Here is a 20,295-nt window from a genome sequence, read left to right as displayed (position 1 = left end):
ACTTTATTTTTTATTCACAGGAAATATAAATTGTATCATGAGAAATTTTTTCTCGATATTTAATTTTCAAATATTTTTTTAAATTTTTTTTTCTTTGTTTGTGATGGATTAGCGACAGATATATCCGTCGCTAATTATTATTAGCGTTGAATGTAGCGACGACTATAAATCCATCGCAACACCAAAATCGCCGTATAGTAATGACGGCCTTGCGACGGATGTTAGCATTCGTTATTCCGTCGCAACTTAACAACGAAACTGGCGACAGATACGTTCTGTCGCTACTTAGCGACGGAATGAGCGACAAATATATTTTGTCGCTAACTAGCGTCGAAAAAATCACGATAGAAGCTATCCGTCTCTAAGCTTTTTAGCGACGGATTTAGGTCGTCGCTAATCCACAGGTTACTTGTAGTGGTTCATCCCCGTTTCCCCTCGGTCCACTGCCATCTCTAAAGAAGGATTGGGAATGGGGATGGGGATGGGGATGGGGATGGCGACGGGGTAGGGCGGAGAAAAGCCTAAGTCCATCCTTGTCTCTATTCCCGCATGGGTTTTGATTTTAACCTCTATTCACACCTCCATCTCCGTTTCATGTCCTCCATCCCTGGTCCAAACGGGGCGAGGCAGGGCAGGGCAGGTCAGGGTCCTGTTTCCCCCTGTCCATTGCCATGCCTACGCATAGTCTTCCCTTCAAAGCAATTTATTTACTTTAAGGTCTCTCTCAGAGCATCATTAATGAGACATTTGTAGGACACCCTTGTTTATATTGGGTGTAGATCATATACATATACATGTATCATAAGCTAAAGATGCTTCTTCAACAAAGAAAACAGCACGGCTAAGGAAAGTGGCATCCAGGGAGAAAGCCAAACCAACCTGCTGAGTAACATAGATTAGAGAACTACCGTTGCATGCTTGTGTGATATTAAATCTACAAATTGTTTTTTGGAATGCCATAAAAAATGCATCCCATAACCTCCAATTGAAAGCACCTTAACTCGAAGGAAAAAGAAGGGTGTGATCACATGAACCGGTGCTTATGCAACTTGCATGAGCTCATGATCCTGATGATATACCTCGAAGACCGAATGGCGAGGTCCACACCACATTCACATACAATATGAAATCTACACCGTAGCATTTTCAAGAGCGACGGTGGAAGAAGGCCAGAAAAATGCAGCTCAAGGTCATGTCAGAGGGTGCAATGTTTCTCTGCACTTATTATCAAAGTGTTGGTGCAAAGAACTATACACAGTGGCCTGCACCAACCGTGCAAGCACACTAACACTAGTGGACCTAATGGGGAGCCCCCACAGCTTGCAGTGTTGGTTCTGTGCAAGACAAGCTCACACCATGAACCCTTTGAATCTAAAGAAAAACTGGCACCCCAACAAGAGCATCAACTTGCATTGTTTCCAATATTTTCAAAACAATCATCAGTTAGACTTCTATTGAGCCAGTGTATGCCTCTTTTAACACCAGCAACCGTTTATGCGTCTTTCTTTAATTTCAGAGTTGAGCTTTAAAATTGCCTAGCCTTGGGGGTAAAACCAGAAGCAGCAATTACTAAAATATTGTGTTGATACAGATTTTCAAACAAAGAAAGATGTTAGTTCTCATATATATATATATATATATATATATTGTAATGTGTTCCTTAGGCCTCCTTTTTTGTTTGGTCTAGTTAGGCCCCTTCAAAAATCGTAGTTTTAAGTATTTTATCTAGCGTCTAACATCGTAGATGTGATCTATAGATTTTGTTTAGTGAGAACCAGCTTTTGGATTGCCGGAATCTGACGTGTATATACATGTTTTTCCGATGATCCAAAATCAATGGCTATGAAGGTACCAGTTTTTCTTTTTTCTCACTAAATCGATCATGCTAAACACATCTAACGTTCAGATCTATCATAAAACACCAAAAACCTATAGGGCAGGACCGGGGAGAACGAGAAATGGGGCCTCATATGTTCAGTTCTCATATATATATATATATATATATATATATATATATTTGTTATAATTTCATTTGATATGTCAAACAATCACAAAGGTACAAAGCTAGCTATACGAGTACTTAAACTTCCTGAAGTAATATGGTGAAAAGTCTCTTTGTTGGTTAGAGTGAGAGAATCTTTTTTTTTTCACCACCACTACTATAATGGTACCGCTGCTACGTCCAGCTAAAATTCCAAGTTATGGAAAAAGGTTGCTTGAAAAATTCACTCTGTATGGTATGGCAATTGAGATTGAATCAAGTAGGCTCGAAGTCACATGTTGGATGTATTATCTTTCAAGTGATAGTTATCCCATTTAAAATAAAGTCCTTGGTGCAATGGGTATTCACACAATATTGCTCTTAGGATACAATCGAGCTTTCACCTACTCTCAAAGGTTTGTTCACTTATGCACTAGGTGAGACTTATAACTCGACATAGACAACCTTGAATAGTCTTAATACAAGGATGAGGGTCAATAGCGGTGATTTTTTTTGTCGCTATTGATCTATTTCTCGCCACCACACCCATAGAGTTTCCTTAGTATTTAATCATACCAAAAGAAAGAAAGAGAGGAAGAAAAAATAGAGACAACCATGAAATATATATTAAACATAAAAAATGCAAAAAAAACTGTCAAAAGAACAACAAAAAGAGTCTAAAACAAGATCAATTTTCAAATAATCAAAACAAGCATAAGAAACCAAATCAAACACATGATATAGAAATAAAGTGCATCAGGGAGTCATAATAATCCATTAGAGAAATGTTTTAAGCATATGGTTGCTGGTAAACAAACCAGATGGCCGAGCTTGAAGTAGTTCAAGCTTGCTCATTCTTGTGACGAGCCAAGCTGAGTTCAATCTCATAATGAGCCCAAGTTAAACAAGCCGAGCTCGAGCTGACTTGTTTACAGAAAAAATAAAGGATCAATAAGATTTTACCACTAAACCATTTTTTTCAAACTAAATAGTCCAATTATATGTCCTATATTATATTATATAATGAAGGTATATATAAAATATATTTCTTATTATTTAACAAGTTTATACAAGTTAAGCTGAGCCAAGTATTTATTGTTGATGTTTGGCTTGCCAAGTCTATCTTACGAGTCCAACCAAGCTCAAGCAAGCCATGAGCAACTCAACTTGTTTACCAGCCCTAGTTATTAGGTAGACAAAAATCCATTAGAGAAATATATGATAAACGGAAATCTGAGTCTTCTATTAGTTTTATGCGTATGGCTATCAACAAAAACCTTAAGTTGAATCATATTCCTCATGGCATAGGATAAACTCAACCAATTTGTGGGATTGGTTAACAAATCAATATCCTTCTGTCATCCAAGTCTTTGCTAGTAGATGATCATCAATACTTAAACCAACCTAACCGGACTATTGTTTTTAGGTGTCTAGGTTAACTCGTCTTAATGAAAAGAGGAGTTTTAGCCTTTTGGGCACCTTCGCTAGGACTTTCAACTAGATGTATGCACAATATATAAAAATTATCCTTTTGGTATACTCATCATCCTATATTGCAAGTCGTCACCAAGAAAAGAATAAAATTCCCACTAGATGGAGAAACCTACTAATAAAGCAATACACCCATCACATACTTCATTTGATAGAAAGCAAAATAATACCCTAAAAAAAAACAAAAACCTTAAAAATAAAACCTCATATTCAATAAGAGTTGCATGCACCGCAAGATTCATAAAGAGCGAATACCTTGCAACAACGAACAAGATTGCAAAGTTGCTTTTCTATGTGTGCCAATAACAAGAGAGACAAGAGAGCAGGGAGAGACGAGAAAAAGGAGAGAAAAGACCAGAGAACAAGGAACATACGAGAGAAAGAGAAAGAGAGGAAGGCTCCCATTGGGGTCCCTTTTTAAAAAAAAAAATCCCAAATATTGGTTAAATGGGGCCTTTGATCACTCTGTCACCGTTATATGGTGAATCTATGATGACGAGAGCTAGATCTGGCTTTTATTGATTAATAACAGAGAGATCTTTTGGCCATTAAATATATCTTTTAATGTGTTTTAACGTAATATCTAATGACTAAAAAATCTCGCAGTTATAGATAGGTCTTTAACGACGAGATGTGTGCAGGAGTAAGGTATTTGTGGGGACATAAATATCACCATTATTAATGAATCTATAACGGTGACATTCTAGCAGAGTAATAACAACAATATATTTATATATCTGCTATTACCTATCAATTAGCAGAGATAAAAATCTCATTATTATTGTTTGATCAATAACGGCGATATTTTTTATCGCCGTTAAAGAGTTGTCGCTATTGACCATCATTCTTGTAGTGGCTCTTAACTCTAACCAGGTAAACCCTAGGCTCAACTATGGCAAACTCTTGACTAAGACAACAACTAGAGAGAGAGCTCAAGGGCTTCAAAGGAGCTAAAGAGATTGAGGGGTTAAAGAGCTCAATAAAGCTACTAAGCCTAAGGGAAGACAACGAGAGAGAGAGAGAGAGAGAGAGAGAGAGAGAGAGAGAGAGAGAGAGAGAGAGAGAGGTGATTGCGATGAAGAGAATATGAGGTCTTGGGTTTATAAAGACTCAAAATCAATGACTAGAAATAAACCTCTAACGGCTAGTAATAAAACTACAATCACTAATAATAATTAGTTCTAAATGGGCGCAAAGGCTAAAAATAAATGACTTTTAGTGGATCAAACAACTAGTCAAAGTGAATAAATGGACTATGTGCATGATCAATAGATAAAAAGAACAGTCATATATAGGCCTTAAAATGATCATGAAAAGACTAAAAAAATCCACCAAAATGGGTGGTCAACTGTGAGGTCAAACATTAGAATAAGTTTTGAACCATTATGATTATTAAAGTCTTGTTTGGAAACTAGCTGCTGAGATAGGAAGTTCCATTTGAAGAAGTGAGGATTGTCTTCATTAGTGTAAATACAAATGTGAGAGGACCTCACTTCCCAATCCAAATGCATAAACACCCATCATATACGGTAGTTTGATCAAGTTTTTGCTAAATGCAGTAACTCCTACCAGCTCTAGTTTACAAACAAGGCCTGAAGGGTGCATGTAAAGGTGTTGAATAGGTTATAACAGGCCAAATATTCAAAGTTGACTAAGATAAAGTTATAAAATTATGAAACAATGACCTAAGTCAAAATCATCCTAAGTCAACTAAGACTAGGTCCCTTATAATTTTGAGATAATTACCCAACAAGAGCTCTGATCATCTAGTATGAGCAACTTGTGAATACCTCCAAGTTGAGGGAATGTTATGAGTTTTTCTCACACATATTTTGTGCACACACATATACTCTCTCTCTCTCTCTCTCTCTCTCTCTCTCTCTCTCTCTCTCTCTCTCTCTCTCTCCTATTGGCACTTCAGCTATCTTGTGCCGCTACATCTTTCAAATGTTAATGGGCTGGATCTGGATATTACTTTATTTATGAACATGAATTTGGGAATTGGATCCGGTTTGGGTTTGGATTGAATATTTACCCTTCCAAATATATTTCATTTTGGTTCCATTAAATTTGAATTCGGAACTCACATTGCCCAACCTGTTTGGGATAGAATATAAAGTTTTTTTTTGAGAGGGAGTTAGAATATAAAGTTAAATCCAATTTAAAGAAGGCTTGTTTCAGTTGAATTCCCGACCATAGTCAGGGAAAATCTTGTGATATTTAAAAAAATGCACTTTTTTAAAGAAAATCTCAGAACAATATAATATACATATAAGATATAATTATAAAGAATATACAAAGTTCTACGAAGAGCATTTTTATCGCATAAATGTCATGATGAAAGTGTGATATTTTCAAAATAGGCAAATATTATTTTAGTGTAATATCGGCTTTGGAAAATATATGCCTCATATTTGCTGAGATACTTGTGATTATTGAGTCCGGATCGGGTGCAATCACATGGCACAAAATTTGTGCATGGGCCCCACGCTGACAGGCCCTGTCCCCAAGATGGAGGGTGATCAGGTGCTTAATGCACAAATATTTGTGCAATCATATTGCACCTGATCTTTTCAGGTGATTATTCCCAACTTTCCTCTTTGAACCCTTCCTACGAATACCCCTTCAAATGTGAAATGCCGTTTGGTGCCATATTATTATGTGGGTATGAAAAAGTGGGACCTGGTTTTCTTTTAGAGAGAGAGAAGTAGGATTTGATTTTCAAAATTTATATAAAGATACATGTGAGTGGAGGACAATAGTTGAAGCATATCCAAGCGCTGTTTTGGTTCAGAGATGACATAATCCATTTTATTCCTTTTGACTCCCAAAGGACAAACATGTTCCCTGTCATGGACACCATTGACTTAATTATCAAACTGTTCTCCCCAACCACAAACCACAAAATTGTGGTTGACCCCTTTACCTTTTCTAAAATTGACAGGAACTCAAAGGGATGGATTGGTCATTGGCCAACACCCTCCTGGAACTAAGGGTAAACGGTTGGCCCCTAAATGAAATTTCTCCTTTTTTTTTTTTTAATGCAATGCACATTTTATCGAGCACATTGTTTGACACAGGAAACTATAGAGTCCATCCTTCTTTAATTTGATTTACAATAAAACATAAAAAAATTATATAAATTGTTTTAATTTTTTCACACAAGGTATGCTAAAGGGACACACAATTTTAGCCGTCTGCCTTGATCACACAACCAGACATACTAACACTAACATGCACAAACATTATTTTATAAATTTTAATAATATCTCAATAAAAATATTTTTTTTAAATCCAAAAATATCAAGAAATAGGGTTTTATTGAGTAAAAGGTATCCTACTTCCCATAAAAAAAATTCAGACACTTCTTGGGACTGGAACCCACATCGAGTGTCGTACCCGTATCACTGTGGCATAGTTTACAAACAAACTGCCAGCCTAAGGCAGCTGTATGCTTTGTACAAGCAAAACAGTGGGGAGTTAGACCCATTATTGCATTAACTAAAGCTAGTTGGTTCTGCATAAGTTTTTCAAAAGAATCTAAATCCGACTCTAATCCAATTAAGGCAAATTTAATAAAATGTCTGCATTTGTTGAGTTGAAGATCCCAGATCAAATTTTGCGACCGATGAGCGGCAAAAAATTTTCATCGCAAAATCCGTCGCTAATTTGCGACGGACTTTACGATGGCATTTGTCCGTAGCTAATTCCGTTGCTAAGTTTTGATTTAAACCGGCTCATCTGGGGCGCAAAATTTTCACTCTCTCATTACCTCCAAATCAGCTTCCTCATCCGAACGCCGGCCTCCTCTCCCACGACTAGAACTCCATGAGCACGTCCTTCTGCCACTTTATCTCCCTGAGAGACCCCTTGAGCGTACCGTAGATGCCCACCCTCTTCCACTCGTCGCTGAAGTGTTGCTCCAGGAGATCAAACCACGCGAAGCACGAGAAGAGAGGGCATCTCGTGAATCTGCAAACACACCCCATACACAGAAGAGGGTGTCTTGGTGGATCAAATCTCTCTCTCTCTCTCTCTCAAATTCTATTAGGTTTTTATTTTCTCCATTTTCTTCTTTGAATTTGCCCTTGTTATTGTTGGGTTAATCTAGTGTCTTTGATGCTGCAGAGGAATCTCGTCAGTCCACTCCCACTAGAATAAGAAGAGGTTGAATGGATCGACAACCTCTTAATTCTGCATTTCGACCTGCATTGCTCCTTACCGTATTCCTCTTCTTCCACTGCCTTTAGCGCTTCACCTAGTTTGTTCTTCATTTATATATATATATATATATATATATATATATATATATATATATATATATATATATATATAACGAAGATAAAGAATTATATTGATCTTAATAATCTGTTGCAATCATTGAAATTTTCAAGAGAAAACCAAGCATTTTTTTATTTGCGATCATTTTTTTAGATATAAATTTTTTTTTTACTTCTCTTGAAGTTTAATGTTAGCTTACATGCTTTTACGAGGGTTATGAGGTCATAAATATATGCTTATTAGCTGTGTAATTTGTTCTAAAATGCCCTCGCTCTTGATTTTATTGGTTTTATTATTAACTAGTTGCTTATTCTTTTCTTCGAATCTTTATAATAGCGCAAGCAATAATGAGACTAGGCATTTTTGTGGAGATAAATTGGATGAAGAAATATGTATGCCACAACTTGCAAGGTGTACAAGGAATTAGCTTTTTTTTTTGGCATGAGTTAGTTCATTACTGTATTTTGGAGAATCTGACTTGTTATACAGAAAATTCCAAAGGTGTGCCTAATATTGAGTCCTTGGTTACAATCTTTTGTCTTGGTACATAAGCTTTGACATTCAAATAAGGCTAGATAAGGGTTCTTATAATGGTCATTATGGTTGTTCATATGCCGTTCTGCACCATTTGAATAGTGGTGTATTTTCATTTTGAAATCATCTGCTGATAAAATGTTTGGACAAAAGAAAATTCTGAATCTGATCTACAGATCAAGAAGCCTTGCATTTTCAGAAAGTTTAATCCTCTTGTGTTGGGAATAGTGTATTTACAGCTTATTCATATGCAAAGGTTTTATCTTAGAATTTCTTTGGAGATATGTCTGTTCTACCAAAGAAATCTGAACACTTAAGACCTAATTAGGTATTCCTTGCCCGATCTCACTGCTAGTACCAATCGGGACATGGGGAATTCCACCTTAGTCTTTCATGCCCCACCACAAAAAGAATGAATCATGAAGCCCTTTTATTTGCAGCAGAACAAATAGAATACTAGTTTTGATTTTCGTTTATTTGGGTTTCTTTATTATTTTCAAGATTTTCAATTGTTTTTGCTCATGTTTAATATTTTCATTCATGTTACAGGTGGATCATGCTAGTTATTATGGAAACAAGGAAAATATTTGGACTTTTCACAGCAACATGGAGATTTTCTGCTTGAAGACCATCCTTTTCAGAGCATAAGTACTTTTATGCATTATCTTAAACAAACCTGAACTTGATGACAATGTTAAAAGATAACAATGTTAAAAGATAATACTTAGTACTTTGTTTTATGTATTTGGAGTTTGGACATAAGTTTCTTTTCTTGTCAAATATATCAGATGATTAGATTCATGATTTGTCTGTTTATATTTTGAAAAATGGTAAGAGTTTTGGGTTTCTAATGTGATATGTTCAAGCTCTCAACTATTGATTGCCTTATATCATACTTCTGCAAGAAGCCCTAGCTCCACCATACAAAAATGGTAAGAGTTTATTTGAACTTTGTGATACAAAAGTGATAAACCTCAAGGGATGGCCCTCTTGCTTCGCTCGGTCACAGGTAGACCATTCTTTGTTGATGGAAACAAAATTACATGTTTTGAAGTTCCTTTCTCATTTACTACTGGTTATGTGGATGAATTTCAGAGCTAGAACTCTTGAGATTGCCTAGGACTGGTTCTTTCAGAACCACTGCAAGGTTGTCAGGGTGAGTTTTCTGGATCAGCCATGCTTGATGATGAAACAGAGAAATCAAGCGAACAACGCCTGTATCTTGCCATTAGCGATGTCAAGTGTCGGACCATTGTTCAACTTCTACTTATTTAGGTATGCTCCTCCCACCCCTGCAATGTTTCACTTGTTATTTCTATTTGGATATTTGAGCATCATATTCATCAGGTTTATATTGGTATTAATTTGATGTTTATGTTAACTGTCTTGTAGAGAGGTTTTGTTTCTCCCTCTCTCTTCTTTCATTGTTGATTTTTCAAGTGTTTTAAAAGATCTCATTTGCCAGGCTCTTAACAAATATATTGTATACAATAACGAACCATCTTTACTGATTTTGATATCTATGAACCTTGTCTACATTTGATTACCCCAAGAAAACACCACGAGAAAAGAATCATTAAGAAAAAAATGACAAAAATCTTTTCAGTATGCTTTTTCTCTTTTAATGTTGCAGCTTGGATCTCTTCTCATATTTGAGACAAATAGAGGTCTCGTACTTGTTGCAACTTAGGATCCGAGCCCACCTGGAATCTCTAATGAGGACCCACTCATTTTAACTTTGGTCCAACTAATGAGTTGTGGAGCCTGATTCAAAGTTTTTGTCCTTGAAGTAAGGGGGGTTTGGGGGCTTTTTTTGGGGCTTATGATTGAGACTCGGTGTCTTATGGATCAAACCTAATTTTTTACTAGCAACTTAGTTAAAATTGCATAAAAAAACCCTATTTTCTGGTCAAATGAGGACTTTGACCCTCACTTGACTAAAAATTTCAAGGCATGTACGCCTCGGCTTAAGGCACGCCTCAAGGCGTGCACCTCAAGGCGTATGAGGAGCACGCCTTAGAGCTCTTTTTTTAAAATTTTGTGATGGATTAGCGAAGGATTATATTCGGTCACTAATTTCGTTGTTATTTTAGCGATGACATTAGCGACGAAATATAATCCATCGCAAACCCAAATTAGTACTTATTTAGCGACGGACTCGCGACAGATCATGTTCGTCGTTAATCCATCGTAAATTAGCGACAGATCAGTTCTATCGCTAATTAGTGACTAGGATTATGCGATGAATGTTATCTGTAGCTAAATCTGTTTAGCGATGGATAGCGTTCGTCGCTAATGCGCATTTTTCTTATAATGATAAAACTATTTTGAGGTTAGGACCCCTATTCTTAGGGCCTATGCTATGCGTTGGCTTGCTCTCAGGGCCTATGCTATGCGTTGGCTTGCGGAGAGGAGCCATACAGATGAAAATTGAACCTTGACTGCCCCTCTACCAGCCAAGGTCCCATCCCACTACGCCAACCCCTTTTGGGGCACCCAAGTGAAAGTGTTTTAGATAAAAATGCTGGTAAAAAAATCTAGCTCAGCAGAGAAGATAAAGTTCAATATGTTGAAAAGATAAAAACAAAATGAGTGCAACGGATGAAACCGAATTTGTGCTCGGTAAATGTGAAATGGAAAAGGAAGAGAATCAGGTAAAAGCATAAGATCACGCCAAACTCAAATCAGCAATTGGAAACTGATCGACTTTCTCATGTCTCGCAGGTTGAGGTTCTTAAAATGAAGGAAATGGTTCCGGAGGTTAAGCATAAACCGTTTCATAAACTTTGAATTCAAATGTTTGGCGCCATCTGCTTGGCTAGTTCTATTATTGTATTTATTTGAGCCATTTTCTCTGAAATAAAACCAAGTCGAGTGTGAGTGTTGGCCTTGGACGTAGAATCTCTTGATCCAAACCACGTTAATCTTGTGTCATTTTTTTTTTCTCTTTACCAACTTGAGCTTGACTCGCTTAACTCATACTTGCCATGAGCTTGAGCTCGGCTTGGCTTGTTACAAGAATCAGGCAACCCTACCAGCCTTATACATATATACTGTTTCATACTGCAGATTACCCGAAGCTACGTCGCGGGGGCCTTCGCTTCTAAGCCTGCAACACATACAATACCATATATAATTTGGCATGGACTGGCATGATGTTTACCTGAATCCCATTACGCCTAAATGCCATATATATTTATATCATAACCACACCCATCTGAACCATAGTTATGAGAAGCTTTTTAAAACCTCGAGTTCTTCCCACCAAGCTCACTTTTAGATGCATAGAATTACGCATTTCTTTCATGCTTTCGTAACTTTATGAAAAACTTGTGCCTGACAAATTGAAAGCACGCTTGTTTCAATATGAGAATTAACTCTTTTTTATACTGCACGTATATTTTTTATGTTAAAATTATTGTATGTTTCTAAAGTTGTGTTTTTATTTTAATATCATGTGTGTAATATATATATATATATATATATATATATATATATATATATATATATATATATATATATATATATATATATATATTATAAAGTTACTTGAATTCATTTCTATTAGTGTTGTCAGTATCAATGTGAATCGGCCCAAAATCGATTCGATGAGGGCAGTTTCAACCCTCAACTGATTTTTAATGTTTAAATATTTTCTTATTTAAAAAATTATTTTAATATTCAATATTAAAAAGTAAAAAGGAGGATTGATTAAGCTTCACTGGGTTCAAGTCTGAATCAGCTGATTCTATAATTCCATTGAAAATCAATTCAGGTCCGAAACCGATATACTGACAACACTTTTAAGTAAACTGCATAAATTTTAACGTTTTTGTAATTTCGTGTACATTATATATCTTACTTTACGCTCTCTAGTTACTTCACACGTCATCTTATGTCACAAGGGCATGCCATTTATATCTTATGTCACGACTCACAAGCAGTGTTGTCAGGGCCGATACGTATCGTATCACCAGAAAATCGATAGAATACTAAATTGAATCGGCTATTTTTTAATAAATGTAAAAAATTAGATTAATTTTTTAATATTATTTTAACGATTTAACACATGTTACGTTTTGATTGATACGTAATGTTTTTTTATTATTTTTTGGCCGGTTCAGAGCGATTCACTTGAAAATCGGTATGGACCGATTCACCTGAATCCTTGGCCAAACGATACAGGTCCGATTCCGATATTATTGGGGGTCAGTCAACGTAGAGCTAGTTAATGCTACCCAGGCAGGTCTCTCTCGGTTCTTTATAACCATTGGTTTGTTAAGAATAGCAACTAGGGTGTCAACGGGTTTGGTTTACCCGGATCCGATTTTAACAAAACCTTATAGGGTCCGAGTATATAAGAAGATCCGATTAAGAACCGGGTCCCGATTCAAAGGTCGGATTAATACATGGACCAGGGTATAGTTTGTGAAATTTTATAACTGAATCGGACCAGACCCGAGTTCTGATTAAGACCTGCTAATTTTCAATGTAAAAATGATAAAAAATATGGTTTTACCGGGTCTGGTTCATGAAGTTTTCATCAGGTTCGGGTACCCATTAGACCCGGGTCTCCTAATACCATACCCAAAAATATAGTTCAGATCTGGTTCCACCTGGGTCCGAACCAAACCTGACCCGTTGACACCCCTAATAGCAATCCTTGTTGTTCAGTTTGCAATCTTTTGTATTCAGGGAGATCGTGTCCTCTGGAGGCAGAGTTCATTCTTATTTGTAAAAGGAGGTGGCCTTAATTCCTCCGGTTCTGCTTATGGGAAAAGAAAAGGAAAAAAGTAGACTGGTGCAGACAATGAGTCAAAATTTACAAATTTGGGTCCAAATCCAGTCAGAACCCGATCCATTCAAAAACCTGGGGCCTGTCCGATCCATCTTCCTCTGTCATAGAGAAGAGAGGACATGTCTGTAATTTCAATGCAGTGAAGGACGTGGATGGACCCCAATGATTAAGACAAACAAAGGACGAGGAAAACAAATAAGCTTTTGTTTTGTTGCCCCTTCTTCTTCCCAAAACCAACCTCATTCCCATTAAAACACACACACACACACACAGAAAACCACACCCCAAATCTCACTTGAATGATTAATAAATCTCTGTGAAAAAATCTCCCCTCCATCCTTCCCCTTTATAATGCTCCCCCTCTTTCAGCCTCCTCCTTCCCCAACACAAAGCTCACTCTCACTGAACCATCACCATTAACACCACAAAGAGAGAGAGAACCCACAAACTGGCCACCCTTGTTTTGTTTCTGTACTGCTGCTTTGGTTGAAGGGGTTTATTGTGAACACTCTCATCGTCTTCATTAAAAGGATAATGAGAAGTGATTGTTAGTAGCTCTCTGCATCTTCCTCTTGGGGTTTTTCCCCTTTGTGGGTGATGTCTGAGGTGGAGGAGTTCCTTGTGGTGGTGGTTGGGAGAGAGGTTTGAGAAGGGAGGGAGGTGGTGGGGATGAGTAACAGGGGGGTATTCACGTCATCGCAATGGCAGGAGTTGGAGCACCAGGCTCTTATATTCAAGTACCTGGTGGCTGGAATTCCGGTTCCTCCTGATCTCCTTTTCCCGATTCGGAGGGGCTTCGAGTCCATGTCTTCCAGGATCTTTCAACATCCAACCAGTAAGACCCTCTACGCTTGATCCTTTGGAAGGGGTTCGGAGGACGTCAACTGTAAATGGAAATGGAAATGGAAAAATGATGCCTTCTCGTCGTCTTTTCTTTTTTTCTTTGTTAATAGTTCTTTGTTTTGCTTTTGTTGATATGCTTTTTTCTTTTTTTCTTGTGTTTTTTCTTTCTTTTTTGGCGGATTTTTGCTTCAAATGATCAGGATGGTCCTTGTTTCTCCAATGAATTTGGTCTCTCTCTCTCTCACTTGTGTATGTATCTGTGATTCTGTGTTGTGTTCTGTCCCGTCATTTTTTGTAGATGGGCTTCATGTTGGTAATCTTTCTGTGGTCTCACACTCCTCTTCATTTGTAGGTTTCCATAATGTGGTTGAGACTATTAAAGTTTTTTCCTTTCTACTCGATTTTAATGTTTTTTTGTTCTTTTCTGCAAGTCCCCCCCCCCTCTCTCTCTCTCGGTTTTTGTGGATATTTTATGGTTTCCCTTTCTAACAAGAATTTACTGTTTCCAGTTTTTACATGTGATTGCTCTGGAAGCAGTCTAGGCTCTAGAGTCGGTTGAGGGCTGTTCTCGGTGAGAGTGAAGGCATTATTTTATGTTATTCCGTTCTTGGAACTCTTACTGTCGTATAACCTCTCTTTTTTTATTTTCTTCTTCCTTTTGTTTATTTGCCTGATATAAAAACCGTGGGGTTTTATAACAAAATATTCTTTATCAGATCCGACGTCTAATATTTGTCTGGGACTGGGAGCATATTTTGTTATATGTATCTGTAATTTTTACAATGTGAAAAGAAATATCTTGCAATTTATTAATCAGCATCGTCGTTTTATCGTGCATTTACTTTATTTATCATTTATTGTTCTTTCCTTCTAGGGTGTAACCATGAACTCATGAAGGGTGCAGTGTATCAGGTTTATTATTGATGCATATCCATAGTTTTTTTGCTATAGTAGGGTCTGGTTTTGTTTCTAGTGTAAGTGGTTACCCTACAGTATTAAATGTATAATCTTGTATCCATTGAGAAGAGTTATTGGGGTTCCGCCATCCTATCCCCATCTTGATTCTTATGTTGGTCCGATGATTGATATTCATTATGAAGTCATTTAATACAAACCAAAGAAAATCAGGAGCTCGCTCTATCTTGTTTAATGCTAAAATTCGTTTTTGTTATGTGATTATTCCTTCGTTAGGCTGTAAACCAACTTTGGATTGCTGTGATTTTACTGATTTGTCAGTTCCTTATTATTCAGTGAGCTTGTGCCAGGCCTTTGCCACAACTTGTTCTGATTGTTGGTATTGTTTGCTTGCATGGGATCAAGCAATAGAATTTGGTGTTTTGACTGTTATATAAGTTAAGATTTCTATGGAAATAATTTCTTCCTTGAATACTGCTATTACTGTCAATGCTTGATGTTTGAGTTGTTTTCGTCGAAATCATCACTCCCATCATCTCTTTCCCGTAATACAGCTAGTTGGGGCCCTTTTTATGGGAAGAAAGTGGATCCAGAGCCTGGAAGGTGCCGGAGAACCGACGGGAAGAAGTGGAGGTGTTCAAAGGATGCTTATCCAGACTCAAAATACTGTGAGCGGCACATGCACAGAGGCCGCAACCGTTCAAGAAAGCCTGTGGAAACACAAACCAACTTGCAGTCTTCGTCGACTGTGACGTCACTTGTTGCCGCTGGAAGCAGTAGTTTTCAAAACCTGCCATTGCACTCAATCAGTAGTTCCCAAGATCCTGGTTCTGGAAGCGCTACTTCACAGATGCAAGTGCAGCCCGAACCATATGGGATGGGTAACAAAGAGTACAGGTATATATATATGATTCATTGTGCCTGCCAACCCTTCATGGATGAATCGATATTTGATACTTCTCTCCTTGCATTAATATATGGGAGCATCATTTCTTGTTATTTGAGATGTTATACAACTAAAGCGTATCTTTGTATATTTGGGTGCCTGTATCCATGATGTCGACAGAACATTTTCCGTTTTGTTTGTCAGTATGTAGAAATCGTCAATTTTGTGACTTGATGCTTTAGGCCACAATTAACTAGCTTGAGACTTGGGATACTAAACCCATCTGAACTCGATTGCATGCTGAGTTCATTATGTTGAATCATTGAGGCAGTGTAGGCCCTCCAAGCCAACCATGGTTTTGCTATTGTATCAAGAAATTATAGAGCATTGTACATTTTCTGCTCAGTCTAGTTTCTCCGGGTCTTGCTGGAATATTGGAAGGTGGTCATTTTTTGTACTGAAATCATTGAGAAGGACTGCGCATTCTATAACTGCAGTTCAGGATATTTTTTCTTGATATGGCTCTTGTTTTTGTCTCAGATAACAGTGTTCTTTCTATAAGAAACTATCTTTGGTTCCAGATTACAAAGATTTTGCTTTCGGAAAGTGTTCTTGATTTCTATAAAAAACTATCTTTGAATCCAGAAATGAGAAAGATTCTGCTATTGAAACCTGTTGCAGACAACTGCTCCTCTCTGGGCACAGTTTTGACTAGCTGACCGCATGGACTCAATTGACTTGCATTGGTTCTACCGAGTTCATTCCAATCAACTTATATGAATGACCTGATTAAGGATATCCATATGCTCTCGAACTTCATATGAGAGGCAAGTGATTTAGATGGATTGGGTTCTGTGCAAATATTTTGGGTTTTCTCCTCTCAGATTTTCCTTAGCCCGCACGTAACATAATCATCTTGCTTCATGTTCTGGTTCCCCATGACTCAATTTGATTCAGCCCCATGCAGAAGATTGCCTTATGCTGTTTGAGTCTTGAAATATCTTTTCTGATAAATTCATAGAAAAAAGTGTGTTGTGATCAACACGTCATGATCAAGATGCAAACTTGATCGATATAAGTATGGGTTGTTTTTATGTGAACCATCCTGCAGAAGTCCAGGTTGAGTTCCTAAAATTTAAGGAAAGCATTCCTAGAGAACTGTTGGAATTTAGTTTGGAATGATTTTTTATTGTTCTTTGCAGTGATGGTGATAATAATGAATGATGATGATCTTGCTGGTAATTATGATGATAAGTTTATCATAATAGTAAATATTGGCCGTGGCATTGCTGTTGTTAGTAGCAGCTGAAGCAGCAGCAGTAGCGTTCTTAGTCCATCATTAATATTTTCATTTCTATTTGGGCAAAATTTTTATTTGATACAGTGCATATATAAATATATTCAATAAAATGGTGGCAGACCTTCAAGCTTTCTAGTTTAAAGATTTTTTTGTTTGCCTTACAAGGGCAAGCCTCCATTCTTTTGCCACTTAATCCTCTAAATTTTGGGAGCAACAGTGATCAAGGAGAATAGGTAAAGTTTATCTGCAAAAGAAGAAACAAGAATATCCTATTCTTCCTGAAGACCTTGAAAGAAAAACAATATTTAGTTATCTTGGATTGGTGATGACCCTTTAACTTGACTAATTGTTGTAATCTCCAGTCATCCAATTTTGGACATCTTTGCTCTGTTGAGATTAGCTTATTATATGCTGGTGAGTGAGAGCAACTGGTCGGATTCTTACTTGACAATCTCTTTTTTGTTGGTTTGTGCACTATGGTCCCATTTGGTTTTCATACTAAGTTGAGTCTTACAGAGCTTTTTTGGGGTCAACCGATCCTTCCAATGGTGGTTACTTGGTTTTCCAGTTTCAAATGTTGAAATTTATTGTCCCGGTGGGAAATCAGTGAGCATTGTTGTAAGAGATTATTTGCCATTATTGGCTCAAAAGAAAAAAGTTTATAGTAATTGCCTTGCATTAGTTTTCTGATTTCTATTGCTCGGTAACCCCTAGGTCAAATTGTCTCCTTAAGGTAAATAGAATTGACCTGGACACAGTTCTAAGAGTTATGATGTATGATGGTCCATGCTTTTCATTTTGCATTCCATCTTTTGGTCAAGATGAGGTGCCCAAGATCAATCCAGGACTTCGATCTTGGGTCTTCAGTATGGGTAAGCACATGTTTGAGATGGATTACCTGTTGAATATATTTGATAATGGTTAATGGTTAACTTGTTGAACCATACATTCTTAAATGTTGGGATTTGAATATCTTTCATCCAGTTATGTGTCTGCATTCTAGTATTGTTCTCCACGATCACCATTCATCAGATCCTCGTATGAGTAGATCATCATTACCACATCATGCAACAAAAAAATCATCTTTCTCATAGGTCATGATGTTGTTCTTTGAGTTTCCATTTATTTTATCAAATATCATGAGAAGAATCATAACTCAAGGATTGCTTTCTTGAGATTGCCACCCATGTCTTGCATCAAGTTGGGGAACTGGTAGGTTTTAGACTTTGAAGGTCTGTTTGCTAATGACTTGGATGCATGTTGGTGCTACTTCAGTCCTACAAGCCAGCATGTTCAATCTTTTTTTTAAAACTGTTCTGTTGAACTATTCAGATCTACGGAATGATCTACGTCCTAAGTTGCCGCTAGCATTAACTGTAAAAGAGAATGCCTGCATGTGCATGCGTGGATGCCACAATGGTGTGCATAAAGCTTTAATTTGTGACTTCCCTGATTTGATCTAAATTGAAATGCAATAACTGGTTAGTATTTGGATGTGCCTTGGTGCATTAGGTTGTCTTTTGAGTTGAGAGTAACATGACTGAACCTAGTTGGCTTCTTAGTTGCTAGCTGCTAAAAAGTGAATTGGATAATGCTGCCTATATGGCCTACCTTTCAAGTCCCAGTTGACATATTTACCCTGTTGAGTCTTGTCATCTTCATTGCTTACTGGACTTGGCTTCCCCTTTTTATTACTTTTTCTTGTTTTTTCCCCTTGTTATTCCTATAATTGTCTTTTAGTCAAGGCATGCTTGTGAAATCTGTCTTCGACGCTCATAAGCATATTTTTTTTCTCCTTTAATGCTTCACAGTGAACCTCTATAGTTCCATGTTGTCTTGACTATTTGTTTGTTCTTGAAGATTACTTTGTTTTCCTTGTGTTTCTCTGTATTTTGATATCTGTACACTACTCCTAGGTTTTCAAAGCTTTGTTCATCGCCTGTGTATATGAGGTGCTGAAGTATTTTGAATTTTTGAATTTGTCTGGCTTTCATCTTGGTATTCCTAGATCCCATGCCAAGAGTAAGCAAATTGACCCAAAAGATTTTATCAAGTAGATGCAAAGGATAATTGTGTCCCTAAGTTTATAGTTAGTTATGGTGCCTACCACCAATTCTGCTTAAAGAAATTCCAAGAAAATTACAGGTCCTGAACCCTATGCAATTTTCAGTAGGATTCATTTGGTTTTCTTGTATAATTAAATTGTCCAAAACCATTAATCTATTAGATCCATTTTGTGCTCAAGTATTCTAGTTTCTTCATTGCCTTGTTCTTATTGCTGAAAACATGCAGGTATCTTCCAGGTCTGAAAGATGAAATTGATGAGCATAGTTTCTTTACAGAAGCTTCAGGAAGTTCAAGGAGTTTCCGAATGGATTCTTCTCTCGATAACTCATGGCATAGCATGCCCTCCAGAGTAAATTCATTTCCTCCATCAAAGCACAGGAATGGGTCCCTGTTGCAGAGCAATTACCCTCAGCTGCAGGCACTGGAAGATCTTGGATCTACAACCATTGCCTCTGCACTTTCAAAACAGCAACATCATTGCTTCCTTGGCAGCAATTTTGCGGCTGCAGAATCTACAAAGCTAGGCAGAGAACCTGGCGGCCAGCCTCTGCAACTCTTTTTTGATGAGTGGCCCAAAACCAGGGATTCATGGTCTGATTTGGAGGATGATAGATCGAACAGAACCTCTTTCTCCACTACCCAGCTCTCCATTTCAATCCCCAAGTCTTCCTGTGACTTCTCTGGAACAAGTTCTCGTTCCCCAAATGGTTAGTGTGTCTGATCATGGACATTTTGCACCGTCCAATTGTTGATATTTTTTCACTGTTGTTGTATCTTTTCTTTCAGATGATTGAAGACACCATTTATCGACCTGATTTCAGAATCTGGGGATCTCATGGGGCGACTTGAAAAGAGATCCTGTCATTCTACTACTGTTGTTTTTTCTTGTTACTTTCCCTTTATGTTTGGATTGCCAAAAGAACTGTCTTGTTTGCTGCTGGTAAACCTTTTGAAGAGCGATAAAAGTAGTACTGCTTCTGATATGGTGTTATGCTGCATGTATGCCATGTTGGATAGATGTCACTGAATTATTTGTGAAAAACAGTAGATCATGGTTTAGCTTTTCAGAGTATATCCTTTGTTGGTACTTTAGATGTTTTTATTTTTTCCCAACCATTTGGAGGGTGGGACATTCTTCAATTCTGTTCCTGCTTTGTTGCAGAACTGCTTCTCTGCTTTCTGTATATTATTGTGAGTAG

General features: G+C 37.3%; 1 protein-coding gene across 1 annotated transcript; it reads left to right on the top strand.

Moving 5' to 3' along the window:
* Positions 1-13,754: 13,754 nt before the first annotated feature.
* LOC149813488 (growth-regulating factor 4-like) lies at positions 13,755-19,808 on the top strand. The gene is made up of 3 exons (XM_089991135.1): positions 13,755-13,920; positions 15,398-15,740; positions 19,322-19,808. The coding sequence occupies exons 1-3, from the start codon at positions 13,755-13,757 to the stop codon at positions 19,806-19,808; spliced, it is 996 nt and encodes a 331-aa protein (XP_089847261.1).
* The last annotated feature ends 487 nt before the right edge of the window (positions 19,809-20,295 follow it).

The sequence above is a fragment of the Nuphar pumila genome, chromosome 16 (genome assembly GCF_984573655.1).
Source record: "Nuphar pumila chromosome 16, dmNupPumi1.hap1.1, whole genome shotgun sequence".
Classification (NCBI taxonomy): Eukaryota; Viridiplantae; Streptophyta; class Magnoliopsida; order Nymphaeales; family Nymphaeaceae; genus Nuphar; species Nuphar pumila.
This window is presented reverse-complemented; position numbering and strand designations above follow the sequence as displayed.

Excerpts from the sequence above, each read along its gene's own strand:
- LOC149813488 (XM_089991135.1), top strand. The coding sequence starts at position 13,755 with ATGAGTAACAGGGGGGTATTCACGTCATCGCAATGGCAGGAGTTGGAG. Across the intron at positions 13,921-15,397 it reads GATCTTTCAACATCCAACCA|CTAGTTGGGGCCCTTTTTAT; the intron begins GTAAGACCCTCT and ends CCCGTAATACAG. Across the intron at positions 15,741-19,321 it reads ATGGGTAACAAAGAGTACAG|GTATCTTCCAGGTCTGAAAG; the intron begins GTATATATATAT and ends GAAAACATGCAG.